This window comes from Prenolepis imparis, unplaced genomic scaffold (genome assembly GCF_030444845.1).
Source record: "Prenolepis imparis isolate NDT839.2.m4 unplaced genomic scaffold, iyPreImpa1.0 SCAF_2, whole genome shotgun sequence".
Lineage (NCBI taxonomy): Eukaryota > Metazoa > Arthropoda > Insecta > Hymenoptera > Formicidae > Prenolepis > Prenolepis imparis.
In genome coordinates, this window is record NW_028141160.1 from 13808591 (window position 1) to 13833600 (window position 25010).

A 25010-nucleotide genomic window follows, 5' to 3' on the forward strand; every position below is an offset into this window, starting at 1 on the left:
TCGTAATGGAACGCCGCGCAAAATTAGTCGGCGCCCTTTTCTGCTTTCCGTGTAAAAAGTGTCGGTCGTTCCCGGGCAGAGCCATTGACCGCGATCTCCTGCGAGAGCACCTGCCGCGAGCCGGCATGGTCGAGTTTCTGATTGGATCCACCTGCATTGAGCGATCTCCAACCAGAGTGATATCGACCACTTTGTCGGTCTCTTTGCGTATTGTATTTTTTATTTTTTAAACGTTTAGTTATGAATGGTTCGCATATCATCTATTTTTTATATAGTATATATATTCGCTTTCGTTTTGATCTTTTTGCTATTTTACTTCAATTATAATACGATGCTACTTTAGCTCTCATTGTGTAAAAAAAGATAATTTAATTTAATATAACGTCACATAAAAAGAATTTCAACTTTAGAGACAACAAGTTCTTCGAGATATTACAGGGAAGCCTGAATTAATCCTAAGATATAATCGATTTACTTAATCACATTTCGTTCACGTGCTGCGAAAGAAAAAAGCGTCGAGTAAAATTATTCATAAAATACATATTATCTTAGATAAGTAATATAATTATTATTACCATGCAAATTGTGCAACATGTTACAGATACGCGGTATATACCATTGAATTATAATTTTAAATGGCATTATTACTTCTGCCTGAAACAATCTTGATGGCATTCTTTTTACGATCTCGATACGCTTACGCGAACATGTGAAACATTCCGCGGGAAAAGAAACGCGGCTAGATATCGAACGGACGAATTGTTGCAAACGTGATTTTCATACCGCGCTAATTACCCTGTCCAGGTACAAGTCGTAAAATGTAGCGAGTAGCACGAATGCCGTTGCACGTCAACCTGCTCTTTGAGTTCTTAACGCGGGTATGTATATATATAAAGAGAGATACATCAACGAAGGGGTTACACGAATATATATACGCTTTCCCCCTGCGGCGCGAGGAGAGCGATGCCAGCGATAATACGAATGCGGGTTACTTCGAATGCTAATTATTTGTTTATCAGCCTCCGCATGCAACTGCGCTGGCACGCAGCTAGTGCCCCGATAAGAAGCGATGTTGAAACTGTTGCGCGCTAGGGTTATATATATATATGCCCGACTTCGGTCTTGCAGATAATTGCGGCGATTATAAAAACGTTCGCTTTGCCTTGCTCGTCTCTCTCCTTATCAGGTTAGCAGTCAACTTCGATATAGTTGTTTCCTACATAGTAGGTTCCTTCTTTTTCTCCTAGTCTCTCGCGTTATTATTTTCTACGTTTTTTCTTATCTTGAAATATAAATTGATATGCATGTTCGAATTAAAAAATGTGTACTTTGTAAAATTTATGACGACATATATAAAAGCGTAAGACTTTTCTAGTTTGCAGAAATATCGTAAAAATGCGCATTCATAGTCTAGGCTGAATGAAAAAGTAAAAACTTTTTTTCGCACAAAGTTACAAGGTACGTTATCTGAGCAACCTCGGTGCATTTATAAAGTTAATTGTGTGATAGTGTTATCCACACATGTAATAACGTTCATATGGGTCACGCAGTATTGTGAAAATTCTGTACATATAGGTATATGTATAAAGTTCGGTAGAAGCGAATTTATGCGAGATTGCGACGCGGATATTAACGTCGCGAGAGATAAAGTTTCATCGCGTTGTATACAATACGTATACAACGTTCAAATAATGCGTTTTTTATGTATATTAAATACAGGTCAGTTTTTTTTTCTCTCGCCTAATTGCGAAAATCTTTCCGTATACTGGCGGACTGGCACCTCGTTTTCCTTCCGCTCCGTTTCTCCGGCTTCGCGAACAGGACGGACCCCTCGATCGACCGAGGTAACGATGGAACGAAATTGTACATTCGCACGCAACTCGACTGCCATTATATGCGGGAGAGAAGCTAGCCGCGAGGTCGTCGTCGCGTCGGTCCTCCTTTCGACAAAATGGCGCTGCCTTTCTTGCCTGTGTGTCGGTATCTCTCTTTTAATCTCGCGCGCGACACTGACCGGCGTCTCCCCGACAAATGGATTTTTAACTCGGCCCATCTAAAACGACCCGGGGTCCACCCAGTAAAGCCAGCTTTACCAGGCCGTACTGCGATTGTGGACGGGCGATGTAGCGTATCGCGCGTACCATCAACGACCGCAATCATTAACGAAGAACGATGGTTGGCACGCTCGAATCCCGTAAGTTTCTGTGGTACAAACGAATACGCTAATTTTTTTTCACGCGCGTAAAAAAGAATCCGACTCCGCCCGACTATAGTTTAATTATTTTCCCCGCGACAACAGTGTTTTCGGTAAATTCACTGTGATATCTGTAATAATTTGGGAAAACATTTATCAAACGAACGAAATGTGCATTATATAAGATGCCTTGTGTCATCGCGTTTTCGCTCGTAAATTAATGAATTAAATAACGCGCAATAAATATTTTTTTTAGATATTAAGAAACACGAGGAAAGAGAGAGAGAGAGAGGGAGGGAGAGGGCGAACGTTTGTGCGAGAAGGGAAATAGGAGAAAAGAAAACAAAAGGTTTTCTAAAGGACGGGATTAATAATCTTATTCATGAGTGACCGCAGGCCGGCGCCGAACAGCGTTGTGTGACGGAACCTCCGTTAGTTCCCACTGGTGCCGAGCTACCTGTTATCCTCTCTTCTGCCTGCTAAATTATGTTTTTTAATTAAATCCATCGTAAAGGAGCGGCTCGCCTGTGTATATCGCCTTTCTTCCTCAGCCCTCATAGTCCTCTTCCCTTCTTTTCTCGCGCGCCGCGTTACGAAAGAGCTGATCGTACGTCCGAGAATGTCTATGTCGAGTAACCTCCGAGTGGCTCCGGGCCAAAACAGGGAGCTATCCAAATTTATTCGGCTATCCTATTGCCCGAGAGGCATCTCCTATCTTCGTCTCCTCTTTGCTCCTCCCCCCGACGGCGGCATCGAATTTTTTTTTCGCCGCGAACCTTCGACAAATTTCTCAAAATCGCCCTTGGACCTAATGATTTCCGGGTAAAGCGTAGGATGTAAATCGAATGTATATACGATATCGTAGAACGTTTCTCTCTCTACTTGGTATAGAGATATTTCGATCATATGAGAGAGAAAAGTATAAGCGCTTCGAGTTTCGAATCGATGAGAGCTGTTCGTGATGAGGGAGAGAAGCGGAGAGAGAGGAGAAGGGAAACCGACTAACAATTCATTAGCTCTCATAAATCCATCGCCCCCGCCGGCGTTGAATATTAAGCGGGCATTACGCGGGGTGGTTATAACTCGCAGCCAGTTAACGCGCCGGTATCATCCTCCTGACCTTCCGTACTCGGGACTTACTTCGAGATGCACCGGTTATTCCGGATATATGCTCTTCTCTCGAGGATCCGGCGGATGTTGGAGAAAACTCGGCGACGCGAGAGGCTCGATAACGAGGAGCGATCGGTTTCCGGCAAAAATCGGCGACTCGTTTTTCAAGCGTTTACGTCTTCATTAGGATAATGAGGGTGGCGTAAATAAATCCCGAAGGGCACGTCTCGAAATTGCGCGTGCGAGCGCACTTTCGGAATGCCCTCCTCTCGTCGGAAGGGACGACGGAAGCGGCCGCATTTGCATAGAGTAATTTAGTGGTACATAAAATTCCGCAGCCAATTAGCGCCGGAGTGTCCGATCTATCGCCCGGCTAGTCGTTTAGCCGCGCTCGTTCGCCGTGAAACGCTTCTAATTTGGGAAGACGATGTCCCCCCTTAAAGACCCGGAGACACATTCCCGCTCCATTAAAAATCTGCAGATCTTCGCGCGGATTTTATCAAACGTGTATGAGTTTTTACTGTCAGGCGGACATTATCCGCAGTGCTTTTACATCCCGATATAAAGCTCACACATTTTAATATTCACATCTGGAAAATTTTTATGCTTTGGATCTAATGTGCTGATTTGCCAATAATCTGAAATTGCGTCTAATTAAGATTTCGACTATTGTATACAAAGAAAGTAATACGAAGAAAATGAGAAAAACTTTTAAATGTCTATATAATTATGTGAATACAAATTTATTAATAGTATGTATTTATCTTTAATACTTATTTAATCTTTATTTTATATGTTCACAAAAGAGTGAAATAATAACAAAAATATTTAAAAATAATTTCACTCGATATTATTCATAAAAACAAATCGTTCCGTCTTATTATATTAAGGAAAATCTGGATCCATTTGAAAAAAAAATTAGACAATTTGCATATGACTGAAATAATAGCATATTTTTATAAATATTACTCTCATATAAATAGATAAAAGCACTCCATTTTTTGGACATAAAATCTATTCTTCTGTATTGTATTGTATTCAATTTTATCCATATATAAACGCAATAATTATCAATTTTTTAAGATTTTATCTTTTATCAATATTGTCGAATTATATATAAATCTCGAAATCTTGTCAAATATCTCTAAACTACTTTATATCGACCGTGGTTCATCGATCTCTGTCTAGTAAAGAAATCGAAGGTTACTTATTTACGTAATTTTCTGTCGTATAACACAGTTCGCCGGATCTTTGTACGGAAGCGGATCAAGTACGGAAAGCGTAAAACATTGTATGTCGGAAGCCCGTGCATTAGCATATAGACGGAGTTGCCTTGTGGCGATGTAGACGGCGGGTAGGTAGGTAGCTACGAGAGGCTCTTATTTATTAACGATGTATTCTTCACCGCTACGCCGTATTTGCTCACTTTGTTCTCGTTAACCCTTTCCACCTTTCCTGCGCGGTGAGGTCCACCACTCGGCACTACTCGGCTAAATAAAACTAATTTGACCGCGATGGGGGCAGAGCGTTATGCGGTAGCGGTCAAAGGATGACTAAGCTGGACAGGTTGATTAACTCTCTGATGCACTATTCAATTCCAATCTGATATGTGTGAAAGCTCCTATATAATAACGCGCGATAAAATAATGACGAAGTTTTCAGCCAAATTATTCGATTACCTAGAATAGGACGTGAAAAAAAATTTAATTCCACTGTTTATAAGAAATATAAATTTACATATAGTGTTTATTATCTTTTATGATTATATGTGAAAGACTTGTAAGACTTGTAAGACTAATAAAAATGAACAGAATATTATCTCGCATCACATCGATTTTTTGTTCCATCTTAGTGTGCGCACAATTTATGTTTTCCAACTTTTAATTCAGTTATTTATATGTCTGTTACAAATTGCGTTAGTCGTTCTGTCTGATCAATCGTATCGTAAAGAATATATTTTAATTTCAGAAAAACTGACTTTTCCCATCCGAATTCCTGCCCAGTCGAGTCCAGAAAGGACTCGTAGCGGTGAATAAATTTGTCCATCTACGCGCGCGCACTTCCATTTTCATTCGCAGGCTATTTATAAGTCGTGAGGACGACTCGTAGCGATGATAATTTCTGAATTGTGTGCCGAAGCTCTCGGTCTCCTTATTATGACGCGTGAAAGGTGCGCGGTCGTAAGCACGCCTTTATCAACCGTTCAGGTAGACTGGGCCATCTCTCGATCGTTCGCCCTCCTAGACGCGTCTACCCGAAAAGCACCCCGTGTTATCGTATATTCCGTGTTTTATAGTCGCAGCTACATGGTGGTCCCGGTCGGCGGCTTTCTTTCAATTACGAAAGTTCCACGTAGAATCGACGTGTAAATAGCACTGGCGCGGAGTTGCTCGGCAGAATCATAGGTCGATAAATTAGGCCTGTATTAGCATTTAAACGATGGAGCGGTCCATCGAGCGATCTTGATGACTCTCGATTACTGCGAGAGCTGCGAAACGGGAGAGGAATGAGAGAGAAACGGCTCCCGCCATCGATCGAATCACTGTCCTTCGTCATCGACAAAAAAAAAAGAGAGAACAAAATATTTTCCATCATTTACGAAATTACTTTCGCAGTATTAAATATTCGCTATATACCTATATAAATTAATATATATATATTATATGAATAGTTTATTTGCAAATGATTTTCTCACGCGCTAAGAGTTTCTCCAGTCAGAAATTTCCAATTATTGTGTGCTTGCTATTAGGAAACTTTGCGGTATTGCGTATTTCATTACACGATAAAGTGTGAAAGATAACTTTAGCAGTAATGCAGTAATGTAATAAATTTTCCTGGAATAGAGAAATTAATGCATCGTGTAATAGCTTTCTAATACAACGGCGAACGTTCGATGAAGGCGACGAGCACATCTTAATATTTGACAGCCGTCTGTCAGAGAGCAGGCCGAAGTAATTACGAGCACACCCATTCCCCCATCGCGCTATTCACGCTTCGTGAATACTGAATTTCGAAGACAAACTGCCTCCACACGGCGCGACATACACGCACGGCCGTAAATAATTCATGGAAGAGAGCTGTCGAGATTTTTTTTTAAACTCGCTGCATTCGCAAAACGCGCGGGTGATCGCTTGCACGCATCTTCTCGTTCAGTTCGGATCGAAAGATCGGATTCTCTCTTGTCGCGACGCTTATCGCACGACATGCATGCGATTATACTTTCTACCGGAGAAAGCGGTGACTCTTTTTTTCTTTTCCCTCCGCGAAAAAGAGGAAGAATCGACCACACACGCCGTTGCGAACGTGTGTGCAATTCACCTGCTCGCAAGCGATATTATTCAGTCGGCGTGTATTTCCGAGATGACGAAGGTCGTTCGGGAGACGCCGTAATTTAGCTACGGGGACGTTTTACGAGACGCGAAAGAGCCCGGCCGAACGTACGGCAAGGCTCTTCGTGGCGAAGTTCGTGGACGCGCGAGCTGATAAATTTACGCCAGGCGGCTCGTCTGTGAGATCGCTGTAAACAGCCACTTTACGACGGAAAGTTGCATCGAGGCTTGGACGTTACATACGTCCGATAGGCGCCTGCCTTTCGCGCGCAGATTCTCTCTCTTTAAATTCTCTCTACGCTTGCACCTGCAAATATTTACGTTCACTTAAAAAGTCGTAAGAATTCTCCGGTATTTCGGTAAATCTACGGCGGCACGCTCTTCCAGATGATAACGAACGTCGCGAATAGTCAACACGGTCCAAGGCCTTGAAGAGTCGATCCTCCGTTCCGAGACGATGGACGTGCCTTTGCTCCGAAATCGGAGCAACAGGAAAGTTACGCATACACGCGAGCCCGCACACACGGCAGCAGGTTTTGCTACATTCTACAAGGTTCGCGCGTTGCTTTCAGTAGAATGACACTAAAGATATCCTCGCGCGATAACAACAGGAAGAGCCTATCTTTTAGCGTTGCAACATATCTATACTCTCTACATCTTTTAATATGACTTTATTACGCGCATAATTCGTGCATTCTCTCATCTTCTCTCGTAATTCAGAAGATTAAGAGAGAGAATCGGAAGAAAGTCTTCATGATACATCAGATGAGAAGATGTTATCTCGGATGCGATAGCATCGATCGGCGGCGAATGTCAGTGGTAGAGAGAAGTTGCACCTGCGTCGTCGGCAATCATCGCTGCTGATATGCGAGCGAGACTGGCGTCTAATCGCGGCCACCGACGTGGCGTTTAGACCCCGCGATAGATGCGTATCGATGGCGAATCGACGCGTGCGACCGGTCCGCATAGCGATCCTCCTCCTCGCGTTTTAATCGTCGGCTTATCGGGATCGTTTGACAGGATAAACAAAAGCGCGGTCGCGCCAAGCCGACCTGGACGAGCCGACGAGGTAATTTAGCGAACGACCTGCTCTCTCTTTCTCTCTCACTCTCTCTCCCGGTTTGGATCATCGCGCCGCTGCCATGTAATAGCGGCCGACTTCGCCAAACGTGGGGCGACGTGTTACCAACGGCGTTACGGCAACAAACCACGGCACTAAATCACCTTTGGCAGACCACGTGAACCCGTTCATCTCACACGGCGGCGGCGGCGGCCGGACGCAGCTGCCGCTAAAGTAAAGCGGTTAAAGATCCAATCTCTCGGGAAGAAGAGCCCACGATACTCCTTCGGCGTTATAATATTCCGAGCAAAAAGATGCACGCGCGCGCGGTTTGTGAGATCGTTCTCGCAAATAGCTCGAGAACTTGTAAAGCATCGCGACGATTCGCAAGGAACGGTCGATTGTCGGCGAGCGGAGGTTGCGTCCCATATTTTTTTTGCACCTGCGTTTTTCGGCAATCTGACAACGACGAATTTCTTGCATAATTAAAAATTCACCGATCTTTTCTTCGCGATAAATATAGTCTACGTAAAATCAAGTATCATGAAACCCAATAATACAGAGTATTTAAATAAAAAAAAATGTTCTAAAAAAAAAAGAAAATCGTTATCTTGTTTTATTCGTGATTTTCATAAAGTTGTCAGGTTTAAGTAGGCGACTATAGCCGTACTTAACACGCTGGGAACGTAACTTGCGAGACTATAAATCTACTTGGTGGCAAAACAGGTGACTCTATTCTCGAAGAATGTATGCTTGACACACACGCGGTAGTGAACGTCAGCGAGTTAATTCTAGTGTACATTACGTATAAAATGTGTGCATTTAAATATAATTATAATAATATGTTTTTAGCATTTTTTATATTCTCTTTCTCTCTCTCTCTCTCTCTCTCTCTCTCTCTCGCTCTCTATTATTGATTCATGAGATGTACAACTAATCGTCTTGTTGCGTTACGTGATTATTAGCGGTAACACACAGCGTGCGCCACGACGTAAAGTTCTAACGTCGACCATGCTGGATGTAATAGAATCTAGTAGCGACTTGTATAACGTCGAGTCGGTAATGTCAAAAGGTTAACGTAAAGATCATCGGGATAGATCGAGACTCCGCGTTGCCTAGTTGCGTGTGTCTAGTTTGCCGAGCAAAAGAAAGTACAAACGCGCGCGATCAATAAGATGCATCGATCCGTTAAAAGTCGAGTACATATACATACACGTTCGAGAGCTGCGAATGCTGCATTCAAAATAAAAACAAAAATTATATTTCCATATATTTTATAAAAATTTTAATAATATCGAAAGAAATGCGTCGTATGTGGTTTTCATATGTCATAATTTGAGATAACGCACGATAGCCTCGCAATCTTTTATAAGGACAGAATTAAGTGGTCCTCTCCCTTTTTAGCGTCCGCCAACGAGACGCTTTACGATCGATACATGCACGTAATAGCCATAATCGCGTCGCATGTGTATATATAATCCTGCGCTTGAGAAGAACCTGCGTTTTCTATCTCGTTAACGTGTGATACAGAGACATTCGTTTTTCAAACAAGCGCGATTTCAATTAGTATTATTTTGTTATCGCATTACTGAAAAAAAATTTAGAAGCGTCGAGATATTTTCTCTATCGTCAAATATAGTTTGTCGCGATCTTTTTAGAAGTTTACGATACACTGATTTATATAAAGAGGAAAAATAAAAACACTATAAAAATTTGCATAAATGTAAAAAATGAAAAAAGATAATTGAAGATGGTAGACCTATGCACGTGTGCACATTTTAAAGAAAGCTCGTGTGTATAATTGAACGTGAAAAATACCTTTAATGGCGTTGATACTAGTCGACGCGAGCGATAAAGTTTACAGACACGCACGTCACTGTGTTATTAAACGAGCACCATTAAAAATATTTCTCACGTTGTCTATTAGAGGAGATCGCAATTTTTTATATTTTCTTATTTCCTACGTGACTGTTACTCTCGTTACGTATAGCGTAATTATTCTCATAATTATTATTTCGCATTTAATCGAGAACCGCATCGATGACGTTTCTCTTTAAGAGATGATTCAGCTCGCATGAGTAAATCATATTGCAGCCACTCATATAGTTTTCGTCGACATGCGATGCGTGGACAGTAGTATATTGCTCGATTCGAGCAACAGCATAATGACGAATAGCATTGAACATTATTTCAGTGTATATCTATATAAAGTATCGAATTTAAAATAGTATTAAAACAAAATTATATCGTTGCTTCTCGATAGTATCGTTAGTAGATCTATAGTCACGCAGCCAATATTGCGAAAGTGACCATTATACGTGCACATCAGGTATATAACAAGCACCGGCAAACCGACGACCGGTTGTCCGGATCTCGAACAAAATGGTTCGCGTGTCTTCCGCGCCAACCTGGCGAAATTTATTGCTTCATCGTGCTTTCGCACGATAGATTCGCGATACGTGCGCTCGTTCATCTTATCTCGCGGCGGATCGCGCGTTTTGAAATTATGCAAATTATTTTTCTCGACCACACCAGTATAAATATATATACTTCTCGACAACTCCATAAGCGAGGTTTCTCTAATTTATATATTTTAACAGCGAGGTGTTGAACACGAGAATCGGATATTATTTCATCATCACGGTCGATATTTTTAGCCGAAGAAAATAAGATCCACTTTATCAGCGAGAATTCAATACGCACAAAGACAACATTATAAAGCTCACCCGAGAGTAACGAGATCGACAAACGCGGATCATGCTTAATTCGATTCGCGAACCCGGGGACCAGGAGAGAGAGCGCGTGGAATCGGTTTATCAGATCGTCGCTATTGAATCGCTCCATTAGAAGCGCATCTAATCGTAAGTCGACCCCTGAAGCGGGAAGAAAGGGTAGGGGAACCGCCCTCGTTTTTCGAGGACCGACTTTGACGGGGCGCCCTGCGACAGACTGTGACATATTAGGCTACCCGCGCCCTCGCATCGTCAAAGGGGCATCATCCCCGGGCTATAAGGACCTCATAAAGAGGGTTGACCCCCGCGCTCGGATTTATTGTTTCACGATTTTGGTGGACGGGGTCCGTGGGAGCGAAATCTGTTCGCGGTTGGTTTCTCCGCGCATCGACGCAGGCTTTTTAAAGCACAAATATATTATCGTCGCGGAAAGATTACCAGAGTAATCGCCGGAGATGGCCGGCCAGAAGCGGTTAATGTTTGCGAGCACGCGAGTGGATGCTTACCGTCGCGCCTGTCAGCGATTTTATCGCCGCAACGGAAGTTCGAGTAATCGTTGACTGTCGGTGCGTGAGTTACGCTGTTACGACCACGTGATGTACGAAGGCTACGTTTAAAAACGTACTAATAAATAACTAAGATTCATCGGGAATATTGAAATCTCGAGTTATCTCGGAATTATCAGATAGGATTAAAAAAAAAAAAATACGACGCGGCGTATTAAAATAACAATATTTCACGATACGTCGCGTGATATCGTAGTAAAAATCTCCTTTAACGTCGTTCTCGAAAGCGAAATTAAATATTAAATAAGAAAAGACGCCGCCTCTTGGCGGGTGATTATCCTAATAGATGATAAAGAGCTTCTCGTAAATAAGCATAAATAAACGTGAAGAGCCACGCATGTCCTTTCCCCTATACATAAAAAAAAATTCATAAACGAGCAAACGTTCCCTCGATTCTCGAGGACGCGCCATAAATCGTGACGTCCTTTCGCGGGAGCGGGAGACTTGGTTTTCCTAATTCATTGGCGGATGTCGCACTGGAATAGAACACGCCGAGAGAGTGCTCCGTCCGATCCGTAAATCTAACGGGGCAACCGGGGGTCGTTACGCAATGCGCGGAGAGGATAATTCGTCACCTCGGGGTACATCGAGCGCGATAGGGATACCGAAATGCAAATTGTCCGGTGTGCTGCGTATAACGAGGTAGTGAAACTTGATGGAAAATCGAAGTCCCCCCTTTCTTCCCCGTTTTGACCGGTCGCGCCAGTTTCTCTCGCCTTTTCTCATTTTACGCGACCACGTAAGATCCCCGATACGATCTCCTAGAGTCGATCGATTCCACGAAAATAGAGGCGAGGCATGTTGTAATGCTGCGAAATCAATTTTTCACGTCATCGCTTTTTATGACCGCGCACTTTCCTTTCTAGAACCGCGTAAACTGCGTTTTACTCGATTATTTATTTAAGATCATAAGATCTAGCAGATCTCAAGAGAAAAGATTAAAACCAATGTACACACAAGCTATGGGCATATATGAGTGAATAGATGAAATTCATATTAGCTGTGATAAAACGCAGTACAATTATTTATAAATATTTTTTCTTCTATCATAATAAGATGCGAGTATTAAAATATTACATTTTAATGTAACGTTTGTGTACGATACGAGCGCGAGATGAGAACAAGACAGCTATATTGAGGGTTAAATGCGCGGTGAAAACACGAGTCATAATCTTTAAACTCCCGTCGGATGTTCCATTTGACTTGTCGTTCGTAAAGCGTTACGAGTTATCGATACACAACATCCAGTCATTAATCATGCACGCTTCGTTACTCGAAACAAGCTTCTCTTATTTTCGTAATTTATTATGCGGGGTCGCATTACGGTAGAAAAGACGAGAACGTCAGAGAAAGAAACAAGCCATCACAGATTTATTTCTGGCCTGACGAGTATATTTGTCTCTATCTTCTTTCAGATACGCAACGTGCTGCCGTTCCTCTCTCCGAAGGCTTCCCGTCTACGGAACAATTCAGCGCCGGTGCGATGTGAAATTGGTAAGTCTCATTACATGTTACGATTACGCCAGCGATTCCGCTTTTACACCGGCGGTTTCTCAAAGCAGCGCGATATTACTCTCTCGAATTAGCGACTTGTCGCGTATTAAGGCGAAGGGGATGAGTGAGAATCGGTCACGAGGTGCGATTATTATTACACGCGCGTCGTCGTGCGAGAGAAAAACGCGATTTAATATCGAATTCGCTGCGTTCCGCCGTAATAATACCGCCGGCCAATTATTATTACCCTGGCCATTACTCAAAAGTCGTTGGTTCCTCTTTCGCACGCGAGCCGCACGCAATGTAACGCGTGTGTTGTGTTGTATAGTACGAGTCTGTACCCGAGGCGGTCCACAGAAAGTGCGACGAGTATTATGCATCTGTTAAAAGTGGAAAATCGCGGCCGGCGATTCTTCTTCACGTGCGAAATATGCCGGAAGTCATCGTCAGAAATCCCGGAAGGGGTCGTCGGCCGGGCTCCACGCGCGAAAAGATCTTTAAATTGCCCGAAAGAGAACGACGCTAAATACGGCTCGTCGACCGACGAACAGAACTGCGTCCGAATATTCGTCACGCGAGCGTTTTTCATTTCTTCCTTCCTCGTCGGGTTTGTCAGGTCTCTCTGCGCCGAGTGTGGAAATCGAGGGTTCGCCAGATTAACGTTTCGAACGAGAACCCAGATTGCGATTTTTACCTTGTGCTCGTGTACAGTGACGGCTAAAAGTTTGTCGATGATGGAACATTTATACCGAATATTCGTCTTTATCGCGTTAAAATATAATAGATTATTTTTTTAAATAATAAATTTAAAAGGCTCTGATGATATACAATCAGATATGACAAGGGTTGATAAGAGATATAGGCGCAACGAAATTGTTTTTAAATTCTTCTTTAATTATTTGGAATGTTTCGGTCCTTTCATGGTCCAAAGAAAGGATCTGATTTTGTATTGATTTCTTTTTTATAAAGATTCTCGGATTACATGTTCTTTAATAACATATGAAAATAATCTTGCAATTGAATATGATTTTCGTGAGAGTGGCAGATATCAATTGTAGTATAGAAAATATTTATTTAAAACATCACAATTAAAGTTATAAATTAAAAGAATAAATTAAAAAATAATATTAAAGATATTTATTTAAAATTTTCAAACTTGCATAAATTTTTTTCAAATTTGTTCAAAATTTTTTCTCAAAATTTGTTCTCTGCGAAGAAAATTTAGAGCATAGAAGCATTGTCTGCAATATTTAATAAAATTAAAATATAGATGTTCTCGATTTTTTGTTAATCGAAAAATCGAAAGCGAGGGTGGAGTAGGCGCAAAACGCGCAATCGAATGACCGATAAATCACAGCCGGACGCGTTCGTCCCGTCAGTGTTTTGGTTTCGACGCCGCGGGGAAAAGGGCGCCCCGCGGGGACGCTCTTTATCCCGTGGACCGAGAGCCGAGAGGGCGGCATCGCCGGATAAAGGATACAGGCGTTCGCGTCCCGCCGAGCATCGTTGGTGCTCCGTCATTCATCGCGCTCTTTTCAACGAGCGTCCATGATCCGTTCCGTGGTAACGATTACTACTCGCATGTATCAACGCTAATGCGTCAAGCGCCACGCGAAGAATTCATGCTCGCCACACGATATATACAGGTGTGTTTACAATAGTTTAAATACCATCGTCGACGCGAAAGACAGCTATCAAACGTGCATGATAATTGATAGTTTTATTTCGTAACACAAGATCTATATTATACTTTATGCTTATCTTATTTGCCAATAATTATTCGGTTTAGAAATGTCTTCTTAATTAATCATTGGCGACAATATTTCTGCCAAGATAATATATACAAAAATGCCAAAGAAATATAATATGTTTGGTATTCGATGGATATAATTATGAATTGAGAAAGATAATAGTCTTAAAAGAAGTATCAAATATTTTTAATTGAAATACCACATTGTGTTTAATTACTTAAGAATTCCTAAAGCGAAGAATATCGAGATCGTTAACAGTTGTTCTGCGGGTACCACACACGTGTTAGAATAATCATGTGTCAACAAGGATATTATTCATTCTTCGCGCTGTATACGATATACCGTGTGTTGTACGATTGTACTTACAATCGATCGATAGGAATAATGGGCGGTCTCGTGATATCGATACCGATATGACCGAGAAGAAAGAACGCGTTCTGTCGACGGCTAAAATTCGCAAGTTGCGTCGCGCGTTATCGCCTCGAGCATTACGGTCTCGGCAAAGATATACTCTATTGTTTCAGTGATAAAAAAAAGTTAGTTCACTTAAATAGAATCGCAGCGAGAGAGAGAGAGAGAGAGAAAGAGGGGGGAGAGGGAGAGAGAGAAAGAGAGAAGAGAGTCGTTAATAATCGTCCTCCACTTTACTCGAGTGGTGCACGTTAAAGCCTCGAGGTGTCGACCGCAGATCGAGTATTGTTCGTCCTTTCCCATCATGGGTCCCGGCGGTGAATGACGCTGCTCGGCGATGATACGTCACGATAATGGCCGGTAATTCGACGTACCATCGTCGGGGCTCGTGCGCGCCTCTAGGAGGAATATTGTTTCGCAGCGCGATGGGAGTAGAGAGAAGTCTTGGCTTTTCAATTATCGGACCTTGGAGCGATACGATGATGGCCGGCGGAAGGCACGTATAAACCCCCGGTGCAAGCCGCTGCACGCGGCCGATAAACCCACACGCACGGGCGTATCTACGCCAAATTGCAGGTTCGATCGAGCCGCGCTCGTATGTACAATGTGCAACGAACGGTACGTAGGGTACACAACGCGTGGGGGGATCGATCTCGCGAGAGTGATCGGTATATCTCGTGTATATATATATATATATATTCGGGAAAATTTTGTTAAAACGATCTCTCTCCACAATGATTATCGTTTATCTCACGGAACTGCTTTATATATTGAATAATCTCCTTTTTTATTAAATTATTACTTCTTTTTTAAATCTTTTTATCAGCAGTATAAAAGTATCCATTTTACAAGACTATTACATATTGGCTTTATAAAAATTTCAAGCAGAAAGAGAAAGGTCGGTTGGACTTTCCACAAGTGTTCTCTTCACTAGTGTCTGCTTCTGACTTCCTATATATAATAAAATATCATACGAGTGGATTTCTCTTGTATCGCATGGTTTAGCGATAATATAATAGTAACGCGGCTCTAATATTTTCTTATAGAAAAACGCGCTATCATTCTCATGACTGTTTCAATCTATATAACATTGATATAGTTAAACGAATCGTAATACTCAATCTGTCATGTAACAGAGATTATTTTTATCATTGTGACACCTTGGCCAAAATATTCACGCAAATTTTCACTTTTTCTAAAATAAAACTAAAAAAATGCGAGAAACGCGGACGTGTACGAGGTTTCGATCAATAACGTAACCATCGATCGTAGATTAACTTCCGCGGCGTTTTTTAAATCGATTCACTTTGCAGATACGGCGCTGTTAATCGAAGCTGGGAAAGCAAAGATGAAGGGTAATGGCGAGTATCGTGTTGCGCGACCGGTTTCGCGAAAGGCTCACACGAGCCTTCTAATACGTTGAAACGCATAAATCATCCGTACATAGACGGACTTTGAAAAAGCGATAAATATATCGCTCCGTGTAATATGTTCTAGCCTGCAATTTCGCACACAATTTATGTCTCTCTGAAATATATAAGCGAGAGATGCCCCAATCGAGAGCCGAGAGACCTCATCTATCGCATATTTCTCTCGGTTTGTGTTGTGTTTAAGATCGATTATACTTTCGGACCACGTTTTTTCACCCTCGGCTCATTTTATATAAACTGCGACGTTTCGACATACTCGGAATAAGCGACATTGCGAATTATGCAACTGGTACATACATAACGATATTACGCTTCTTTATCTCTCTAAAGCTGCAGCTGGTTTTATGTTTTGCTTGCGTTTCGAACGTGCTAATTTTCGCGTGCAATATCTACGTGAAAAAAAAAAATTATTACCATCTTGTTTGTCGTTTATTTACTCGATGCGGCTGTTTCCTCGAATACACGTCGAATCTATGATCAATTCGCGGTATTACAGTCATTCGACTTATGCGTGCATATACATATACAAGTTTTCAATGCAAATCCATTGCGCCTATACGTAAATTACAGCCGGCTGTTTTTTCGTATCGCTCTTTTTTTTTCTGGGAGAAAAGGGGCGATCGCGCGACGTCCACGTCGACGCTTAAACGATATCGAAATCAATCGATCATACGTAATAACGGTTTCCTAAAGACGACTTTTCACAGACCGCCACCCGGCGGCCATGTTGTCTCCCCGCACATCTGCCAGTCCTCGGACCCCGGCGAGCTGAACGAGCTGTATGAGCTGAGCGAGCTTTCGAAAGGGTGTTTACACGTCGCGAGTTACGATGTGCTCGACGAAAATAATTCATTAGGGTACGGTTCCGTCACATTGGGCGTGACAGAGGGGAGACTACGAGAGAGGCGACGAGAGAGCGACTACCGGTATCCATCGCACGAGCGATTTTCCGCAGATAAAACTTTACTCAATATCGGCCTAAAGGAGCCGTTAAAATTTCTGTATAAGAACCGCGCGCGTAAGATTTTTTTTTTATTTAAAAATATACTTCGGGATATGTATTTCAAATATTTATATCATAAACGGAAGAAGGATCTTTATTAATTTTAATGAATTTTAATGCGAATCGCGCGGGGTTCTATTGAATTCTCCTTTGGATACTAACCGAAAGATATTCTATGAAGCAAAATCCGGACGCTCGTGGTCACCCTTAAGATACGTATAAAAGGACTTGGCGGTCAACGAGAAGAGCGGCGGTGCATCGCGTGTTTCGCAAGAGCAGACGTTGCGGTCGTTTAAGGAAATAGTGCCTCCTCTCTTCTCCTTCTCGCTCTTAAATAGTACAAATTAGGACGACATCCTTGTGTGGCATCCGGGGCTTCAGGTAAATCCTCTTAGGTCACGTAAAAAGCCCCGCAATCCCTCCGTTTCGCTCCCGACCGAATGATGACAACGGGGAATGCATTTTTCTGCAACAAACGCTGTGCACTCGGCCGCGGCCGTTCGCAGTCCATTGTCGCTCTTGAAAATGTCAACGAAACGTTCGCTTAAAGGGACAAACGAATGAGATTATCGGATTACCGGTGTGGAAGCCGAGAGGGAACATCGAGGGTACTCGAGAGGGTACTCGAGATCGCCGCGCGGACGATGTCGTGCAAAATATTGACAGGTGTCAACTACATTTCGCTATTGGCGGACACGAGCACAGAATCGCATAAAGAGCTCGAGGACATTCCCCTCCGTGCTCTCGTGTCAATCGTGTCCTTTTAGCGACAATAAATATGCATGTATAATAGAGACAAAATCCATACGATCAATCCAAAATATATATATAATTTGAATAACCATCTTTTACATATATAATCGTTTCCCGTACGCGCATATCGAACTTTTTAAATATTTTACGCGAAATTGAACCGAGAGTGAAGCGGAAGTGGCGCAGCCCGCTGAAAATAGAGGTATTATGTCAACGAAGAAAGCGACGGGGCGCGGCGGAGTCGTTCGTGAATTAATAATAACGGTTCCAGGCATATCTTGGACTTCGTCGATCGAAAGCATTAATTGTTAATGATATACGACGGGATCGATCGGTAGAAAAAATGACCGTCGTTGTATCGCGACGAGTGGCTCATAGCGTGACACGTTTGCCAGTTTCCCGCGGATTCACGTTTTTTCAGCGTAGCGTGCCGACGTATAACTTTACGAAGAAAAACTCTCTCCTCAAGTTTGTAGGTAGTTTTATGTATAGCTTCAACGCGTGACGAGAGCGACGGTTCAACGTGTGCCGTTTTGCGTGTGCCACGTTTATTAATGCATGACATTGGAGCAGTAAGAAGATAACGTATCTTTATACTTTCTTATAAATATATACTTTATGTATTTTCTTCTCTCTTTCTTTTCTTGACGTATATTATAGTTAAATAAATTTATTATACATTACGCCGATTGTGTATTGAAAATTTAATAGAAATTTCGTTATCGCTCTTCAAAGTAACATAATATTCGAAATACAAACAACAAGTGCTCGAAAAGTTTACGATCGAACTCGTCATACGTCGAACCTATATAGGGAGAATTGCTGACATCCTCATTCAATCATAACATACATATGTGTACATGCGTGTAAACGACGAGGTAAATTAAACGAGTGAATTCGCCTCATCTATTCCTCTTATTCGTGTCAAGTCGAGCGTATTAATCGCAATCGAAGATTTCACGTCCCATTCACGGACACGTCGTCAAGGAGTTTGACGGTCCTTTAAGGGCAACTCCCATTGACGATATAAGAGACTCGGGGTGAGACTCGGGCGAGAGAAAGAAACAAAGAGACGAGACCCTTACGTGAACGCGAGTATCTTCTTATTGGCGGGATCGGGTGACGAAAGGAAGTAGGCATCGCGTTTCCATCCCACGCATCCTGTCAAGTGGATTCCACCGGCGTACAAAGGAGATCGGATAAATAATTGGCTCCTCGGATACACAGGTAGGAGCAGTCCTTTTGAGCCCTTGAGAACCTTGCGCAAGGACCATTGTACGAGGGACACTCGATACATTCGGATCGAGTGGCTCGACACCGGGGCGAAAGAACGCGCGATCGAAGTTTAGAAAAACGGGACGTCTCCCGATTTATTTCGATGAGACACCCGGTCACATCACAGTCACAGTTCTTGCTTACGAAACTGAAAACATTTTTTAAGTATATTTTTTCGCGAGTTTGAATATTAGCTAACAACAACAAAAAAATTGTCGGCTCGGATATATTTTTTATTTTTCGAGAAAGGGAGAATTATAATCTCCCGGAATAGATTTATTCGAGTCTTCCGCAATTTTTTAGCTTCGTTTTATTCCGGCAAAACGCGATCGTCGGCTATAGAGAACCACCGCTCTCCTGGATCCCGATGTCGCCTATGAATAATCACACGCGATGCAAAAACGACTCGCGACGGCGTCAGCCAGCCATGAGAATCACGCGAAAACAGGTTCGCCCGTCGTCGCGCGAGCGGGGAATTAAGCCGGAGAGTACCGAGAAACAAACAGCGAATCAACATGGAGGATCGAGAATAACGAGAGGCCGCAAAAAAGGCCGGACCGGAAGCCGGGTCGGTCGGGGTCCAAAGGACGATCCTCTCGAGCGCCCGCGCAATATCCACACGGACGCGGACATACGCGACTTTTCGCCGACATTAATATTCGAGACGCGGGCGCACACAGGAAACTTTCTGCCTGACTTAATTAATACTCGCGCTCACGCGCGCGCGCTCGCCCCTTCCTTTTTGACGGCAGGGATTTAATTACTTTTTTACGTCGACTCGTAAATCATCTCGCGGAGCCCGCAAGGCGACCGCCGTCGTCCTTCCTGCCGAGTCATAAAATAAAGAGCTTCTCGAGCGAACATGTGTTGCCCGGCTACGCTCGCAAAAGCCGAAGGGATATATCGAGAGCTTATCATTGTCAGATTATCTTGGATATTCTTCGTGTCTCATCCATAATGCGATCTATAATGCGTGGCGAACCCCCGATACGGTTGTAAAGGCTGATTTTGCCGTGTTTGACATGAGAAACTCGTCTAAACTTTGCTGCAATGAATCGAGATTCGAGATTTCTTTGCCTTTATTCACATCAGGATCTAAGATTCACGCTGACCACGATCATTAAGAGAGACTCGATTATTATTATTATTTTTTTTTATATATAAAGCATATATTTTTGAAATGTGTAAAAGATGTTTGAATCTTTATTGAATTACAAGGTATTAAACATATATCGCAAAACTTTTGCAATCGCGAATAGTACGAAGAGTAGTAAATCTCTTCTTCTTTCTCAGAGCACTTGTTGACACTTTTTACATTAATTACTCTTACCTCATAAAGAATATTCGTTAAAGGTTATTTCGCTTATATAAATAGATTACGTTTTAAAAACTTGTTATTTACAAAATACTTGATATTTTCAACAGGTTTCAGTTTTTTTACTTTCTCATTTTATCAAACGTAACTTTAATATTGATTAGATAAAATAGTAGGAATTTTGTAATGATAATAATACATGTTTCTGATTAAAGTAATAAATAATACAGTTAATTAAGACAGTATATTATAGTGTTAAAAGTAATTGCAGTCCATCGCCAAGTAATTATCTGATAAATTTTTAAATAACGACGTGTAATTGAAAATTTGTGCGTCTTATTTTATGAAATAATTATTAATATTATCATTATGATTATATAGTCCTCCTATTCTATTATTAAACTCATGTAGAGACAAATAATTCTTACAGATAGCTATAATGTATTAGATTATAAATAATTATCGCATCATATTATAAATAATTAAATATATACTACAGACACTAATAAATCTTTCCATCTTTCATTTCTAATCATAGTGCATGTTGGAATAGAAAAAACATCAGCATATAATTATGTATTAAATAAATTATTTCTCTTATTCGCGCTCCGACATGGATGATCGAATTGTTGATAAATAATAATGGCAAAGCAATTTATTTGCTACTATCCACAGCTATGTACGATATTCACTTTAAATTACACGCAATATATTTATTGGCAACTAATTTTCTGTGTGTTTATCTCAAACGCAACTATTTTCCTTCATGACATATGAAATATTTAAAGACGAAATTGACTAGCAAATCGATGTCAAAGATCAACGATGACATTTAGCTTGACAGTTTAAATGTCTCGGCGTCCAAAATGGTTGTCGAGGCACACCTTTGTAAAAATCTCGGTGATGTTATCGAAGGTGTCAAGAATCCGACGGTAGCGGTCAGTTCTCGACATAGCCGATATACATCCTCCTACCTGACAGGCTTAAGATCTCTATCCATGGGATGTCTAGATGAAATTCGAGAGAATTCAACCTCGCTTTGAAAAGATAATTGTCGTTCTAACTCGACGGGGAAATTAATCCGTCGCGACGGGGGTTCGTCCTTTCACCAACGTGTCAAAAACCTTTTTTTTTCGCGGCGACGGTAAATACAAATTCGCAAAGTGTCACTTGTAAAATTTACACGTCGATAATAGTGGCAGATTTTTGTATTCGATACGTGCCCCGAAGGGAGTAGAAACAGGTCCACGACAGATGTTCACAGACGACGTTGAGAATAAAACAAGAAAATAAGCGAAGACTCACCACGTGACCGTGCACCGGCGACTTCGCGATAGACTGTAGCTGGGGATAGAGTTGACCAGCCGCTGCCGGCGTCATGTCGGTCAGCATCTCGACGCCGACTTGGAGGGTGTCGCAGCCGGTGATCCCGCGGGATCTGGCACACCGCGGGCTCAAAATCACACGGAATCAAAGTCCTCTCTCCTCGCTTGTCTCTTACTCTCGTTCGCGCACTACACTCGAGATGATCGCGGTACCCGGTGCCGGTGATACTCGCGTCGATGTCTCGCGCGGAGATCCTCCGTTATTTGGGATAAAAAAGTCGTCCCGTGGAAGAGGCGTCCGGGGTTACCCGTGTGTGTGGTTCCCGTTCTTCGCCCCGTGACAGACTGCCGACCGGTCGAACGACTTGGTCTCGATCAGACGGGGATATGCGTGTGGTAGGGAACAGCGCTGCGTCCCAGGACTTGATATGAGCCCCCGGGCAAAAAAGGGGCTGGGTCTGCTGGGGCGGGCTCCCTGTAGGAATCCGTTGACGCCCATCACCGCCTACGAGCCGTACCCCAGTTTCCTCGACTTTATTTATACCTCTCCCCCCTCTTTCAGCGATCTCCTCGCGAGATTCCCTCTCCGATGCCGCGTACACGGTCTCGGTTCCATCGGACCGCTTCCTCGACCAGCTCTCTGTCGCGTTGGCGATCCCCTCCGCGAGGTTCCCTACTCCGATAATTCAGCTGTGAAATGCGCGCGCAACTCGTCGTCGTCCGTCGTCGTCGTCGTGGTCGTCGCTGGAAGGGGCACGCGCGGCGGTGACTTTGGTGGTGTCCTCTCGGTCCTATAGAAGGGGTTCTCCGCGTTCCGGCCTCCTCTCTCCCACCTTCTCGTTTATACCCTCGCGCGGCTCGCGCTTCCTTCCCCTTTCGCCGCTTTACGTGACCCGGAGTCGTATCGGTGCGCGAGTTCCTCGCAGTTTGACATAACGGTATACATACCACGCGCCGTCGTTATTTAAATACCGATACGACTCGTGAGACTCGGACGTAGCGTGAAAATTCTTGATCTGTTCGCACGAGGCACACATGCGATCGAGATCGAACGTGCGTGTGTTCCGGGTAGAAAGGGTAAAAGGGATGAACGAAGACGATCTTGGGTGTATTAATCGCTTTTGTCGAAGGGAGACGCATTTTAGATCCGCTGCGCAATATAGCGTTTGACGACTATTCCGCTTCTAATCGTTTTTTAAATGTTCCAGGCTATTTGTTTGGGATTATCCTTAATGCGTGGCGCGTTCAGGAAATTTATATGCAAATTGTTTCGTACAACTACCTTCCCCGCGATCGTGCTCTTAATGGGGTTTATTTCTGTCGCTGATGTAAATAAAGAAAGATACGCGAGGATTGAATTTTATAACGAAAGCTTAAGAGGATTTTTTTATTAACTGTGATCTACGATAGTATATCTTTGCTATATTTTTTATTTTTTAATTATAATATCATATAATTTTGCATCTTATATACATTCGTATATCGTCTTCTTTAAATTATATATGATTCTACATATTTTCACAAACGTAATCTCCGTTGCAGATACGTATTTGCCAAGACAAATACGTGTTATTTGAGATTAGTTTGTTGTTATTGCAATGATATTAAATTGAAATATATTTTAGTATATAGTATAATTCACGAAATTCATGTACATCGAATGTTTTCATATATCAAAATTTTACAAAATTACTTATAGAGAGAACTGCATTACTTTATAAATATTTTATACACAGTACTCTTCTGATGATATACAAGTTATAAGTACATGCCTGTACAGGGGAATAAAGTTCCTTGCACTCTTTTCTTTCTTCTTTTTTGTTATATTGCAAATATGCATATACTTTTATGAAATTTCTAAAAAAAGATTTGGTTAATTTCATAAGTAATTATATTTACATTTTATAATAATTATTTAATTATATTAGACGAGCAAATCTAAATATATTACATAGAAAAAATGCGATATAAATTTTCAAGATTTACTTCCCTCAAATTTAGATTTATAACGAGCAGATTTTGATTACGATTATTTTCATTTGATGCAAGCTACTAAATTGTCTTTTTAAGAATCATCGATATGCAGTTTTTTTACTTAACGTTATTAGCAATAATATAAACGTATATAATCATAAGTATTTAATTTTAAAATGTGTGCACATTTCGCTTCATTTTGTCTTTTTATAGATCGAATCTATCGTATATGGACATAATTATGTGCAAGAATATATAATTGTGTGTCGTTATTAGGCTACCGTATCTTTTCTTCATCACGTAACAAATGATACGAGCTGTTTTATAGTTTATTTTGATCTCATTCCATCATACTTAATGTATTTGTATCCGGCAGCATTTGACGCATACTCGTTTTGTGTGCATTCACGCGTTAACTTGTTACAACATAATAATTTTACAAACACATTTCAAACTTGCGCTATTTCTTACTATGCATTACGGACAGTTATGCGTAGATAAATCGATATTTACATCTGACTGCGCACTGCGATATATAACAGTCGATGACATTATCATTAATAATAATATTATAAACGAATAATTTTAATTTGAAGATCGTGTCGTAGATTTTGCTTCGAGAAAAATATACCAGTATCTATCTTAGCAAGCACAAATTGAATAAATAAACATATTCACGACTGCAGCAAGTATCCAATATATAGTTAACTTAAATATTTGCGTACATTTTTCATGCCATGTGCAAATCAAAATTATCATGGTGTAATAGTGATATTTATCACGTCGATCTTATAACTGTAACGTTCCATCGAACGAGTAATATTACTCGCAAAAAAATTGATAATAGCGATTTCAAGTTGCTCGTGCTTATTTTGCGAAATGAGCAGCATGGAGAGACGTTATAAGCTCAAATGCAGCTGTACGAGCACCTATTAAAATCGTAACGCAAGGAGTTACCTAAGGAGGACCGCGAAAACGCGAGAGAACCTAATGCGATTTTAATCGCGCGGTTTGAATTTCAAATGTTAAATTCATATATCGACTTCGTCTTGTAAAGAGGAACATAGTCGAAGAAATATATTCTCAGTGGCGTATTCGTGCAAATAAAGTCTTTAAATTTTGAACAAACAGTAAAATTATATATACGTTTAAAACGTTTATATACATTTAGAGAAGCTTTCTTATAGAGAGAGTAGTATTTTTTTACATTATAGATTTAAAAAAAATTATTTAAAAAAAATTTTAAACTTTAAAAAAATGATTTATCTTACATTTAGATATACGCGAA

General features: G+C 41.6%; 2 protein-coding genes across 7 annotated transcripts in view; one reads left to right on the top strand and one right to left on the bottom strand.

The window, feature by feature from the left end:
- The window catches only part of LOC145947640 (uncharacterized), a 189224-nt gene that overhangs the window by 73024 nt on the left and 91190 nt on the right, over positions 1-25010 (top strand). For all 3 annotated transcript variants that reach the window (XM_083057434.1, XM_083057430.1, XM_083057439.1), the window contains exon 9: positions 12407-12485. In XM_083057434.1, the coding sequence (XP_082913560.1) occupies positions 12407-12485 (79 nt within the window). The remainder of the gene's footprint in view (positions 1-12406; positions 12486-25010) is intronic.
- The window catches only part of Sp1 (transcription factor Sp8), an 84758-nt gene that overhangs the window by 6069 nt on the left and 53679 nt on the right, over positions 1-25010 (bottom strand). The window contains exon 1 of one of the 4 annotated variants that reach the window (XM_083057409.1): positions 21729-23077. The exons of the other annotated variants lie outside the window; for them this stretch is intronic. Coding sequence (XP_082913535.1) covers positions 21729-21815 — 87 coding nt within the window. The 5' untranslated portion in view covers positions 21816-23077. Of the gene's footprint in view, positions 1-21728; positions 23078-25010 lie in introns of those variants that run through there. 4 annotated transcript variants of the gene reach the window in all.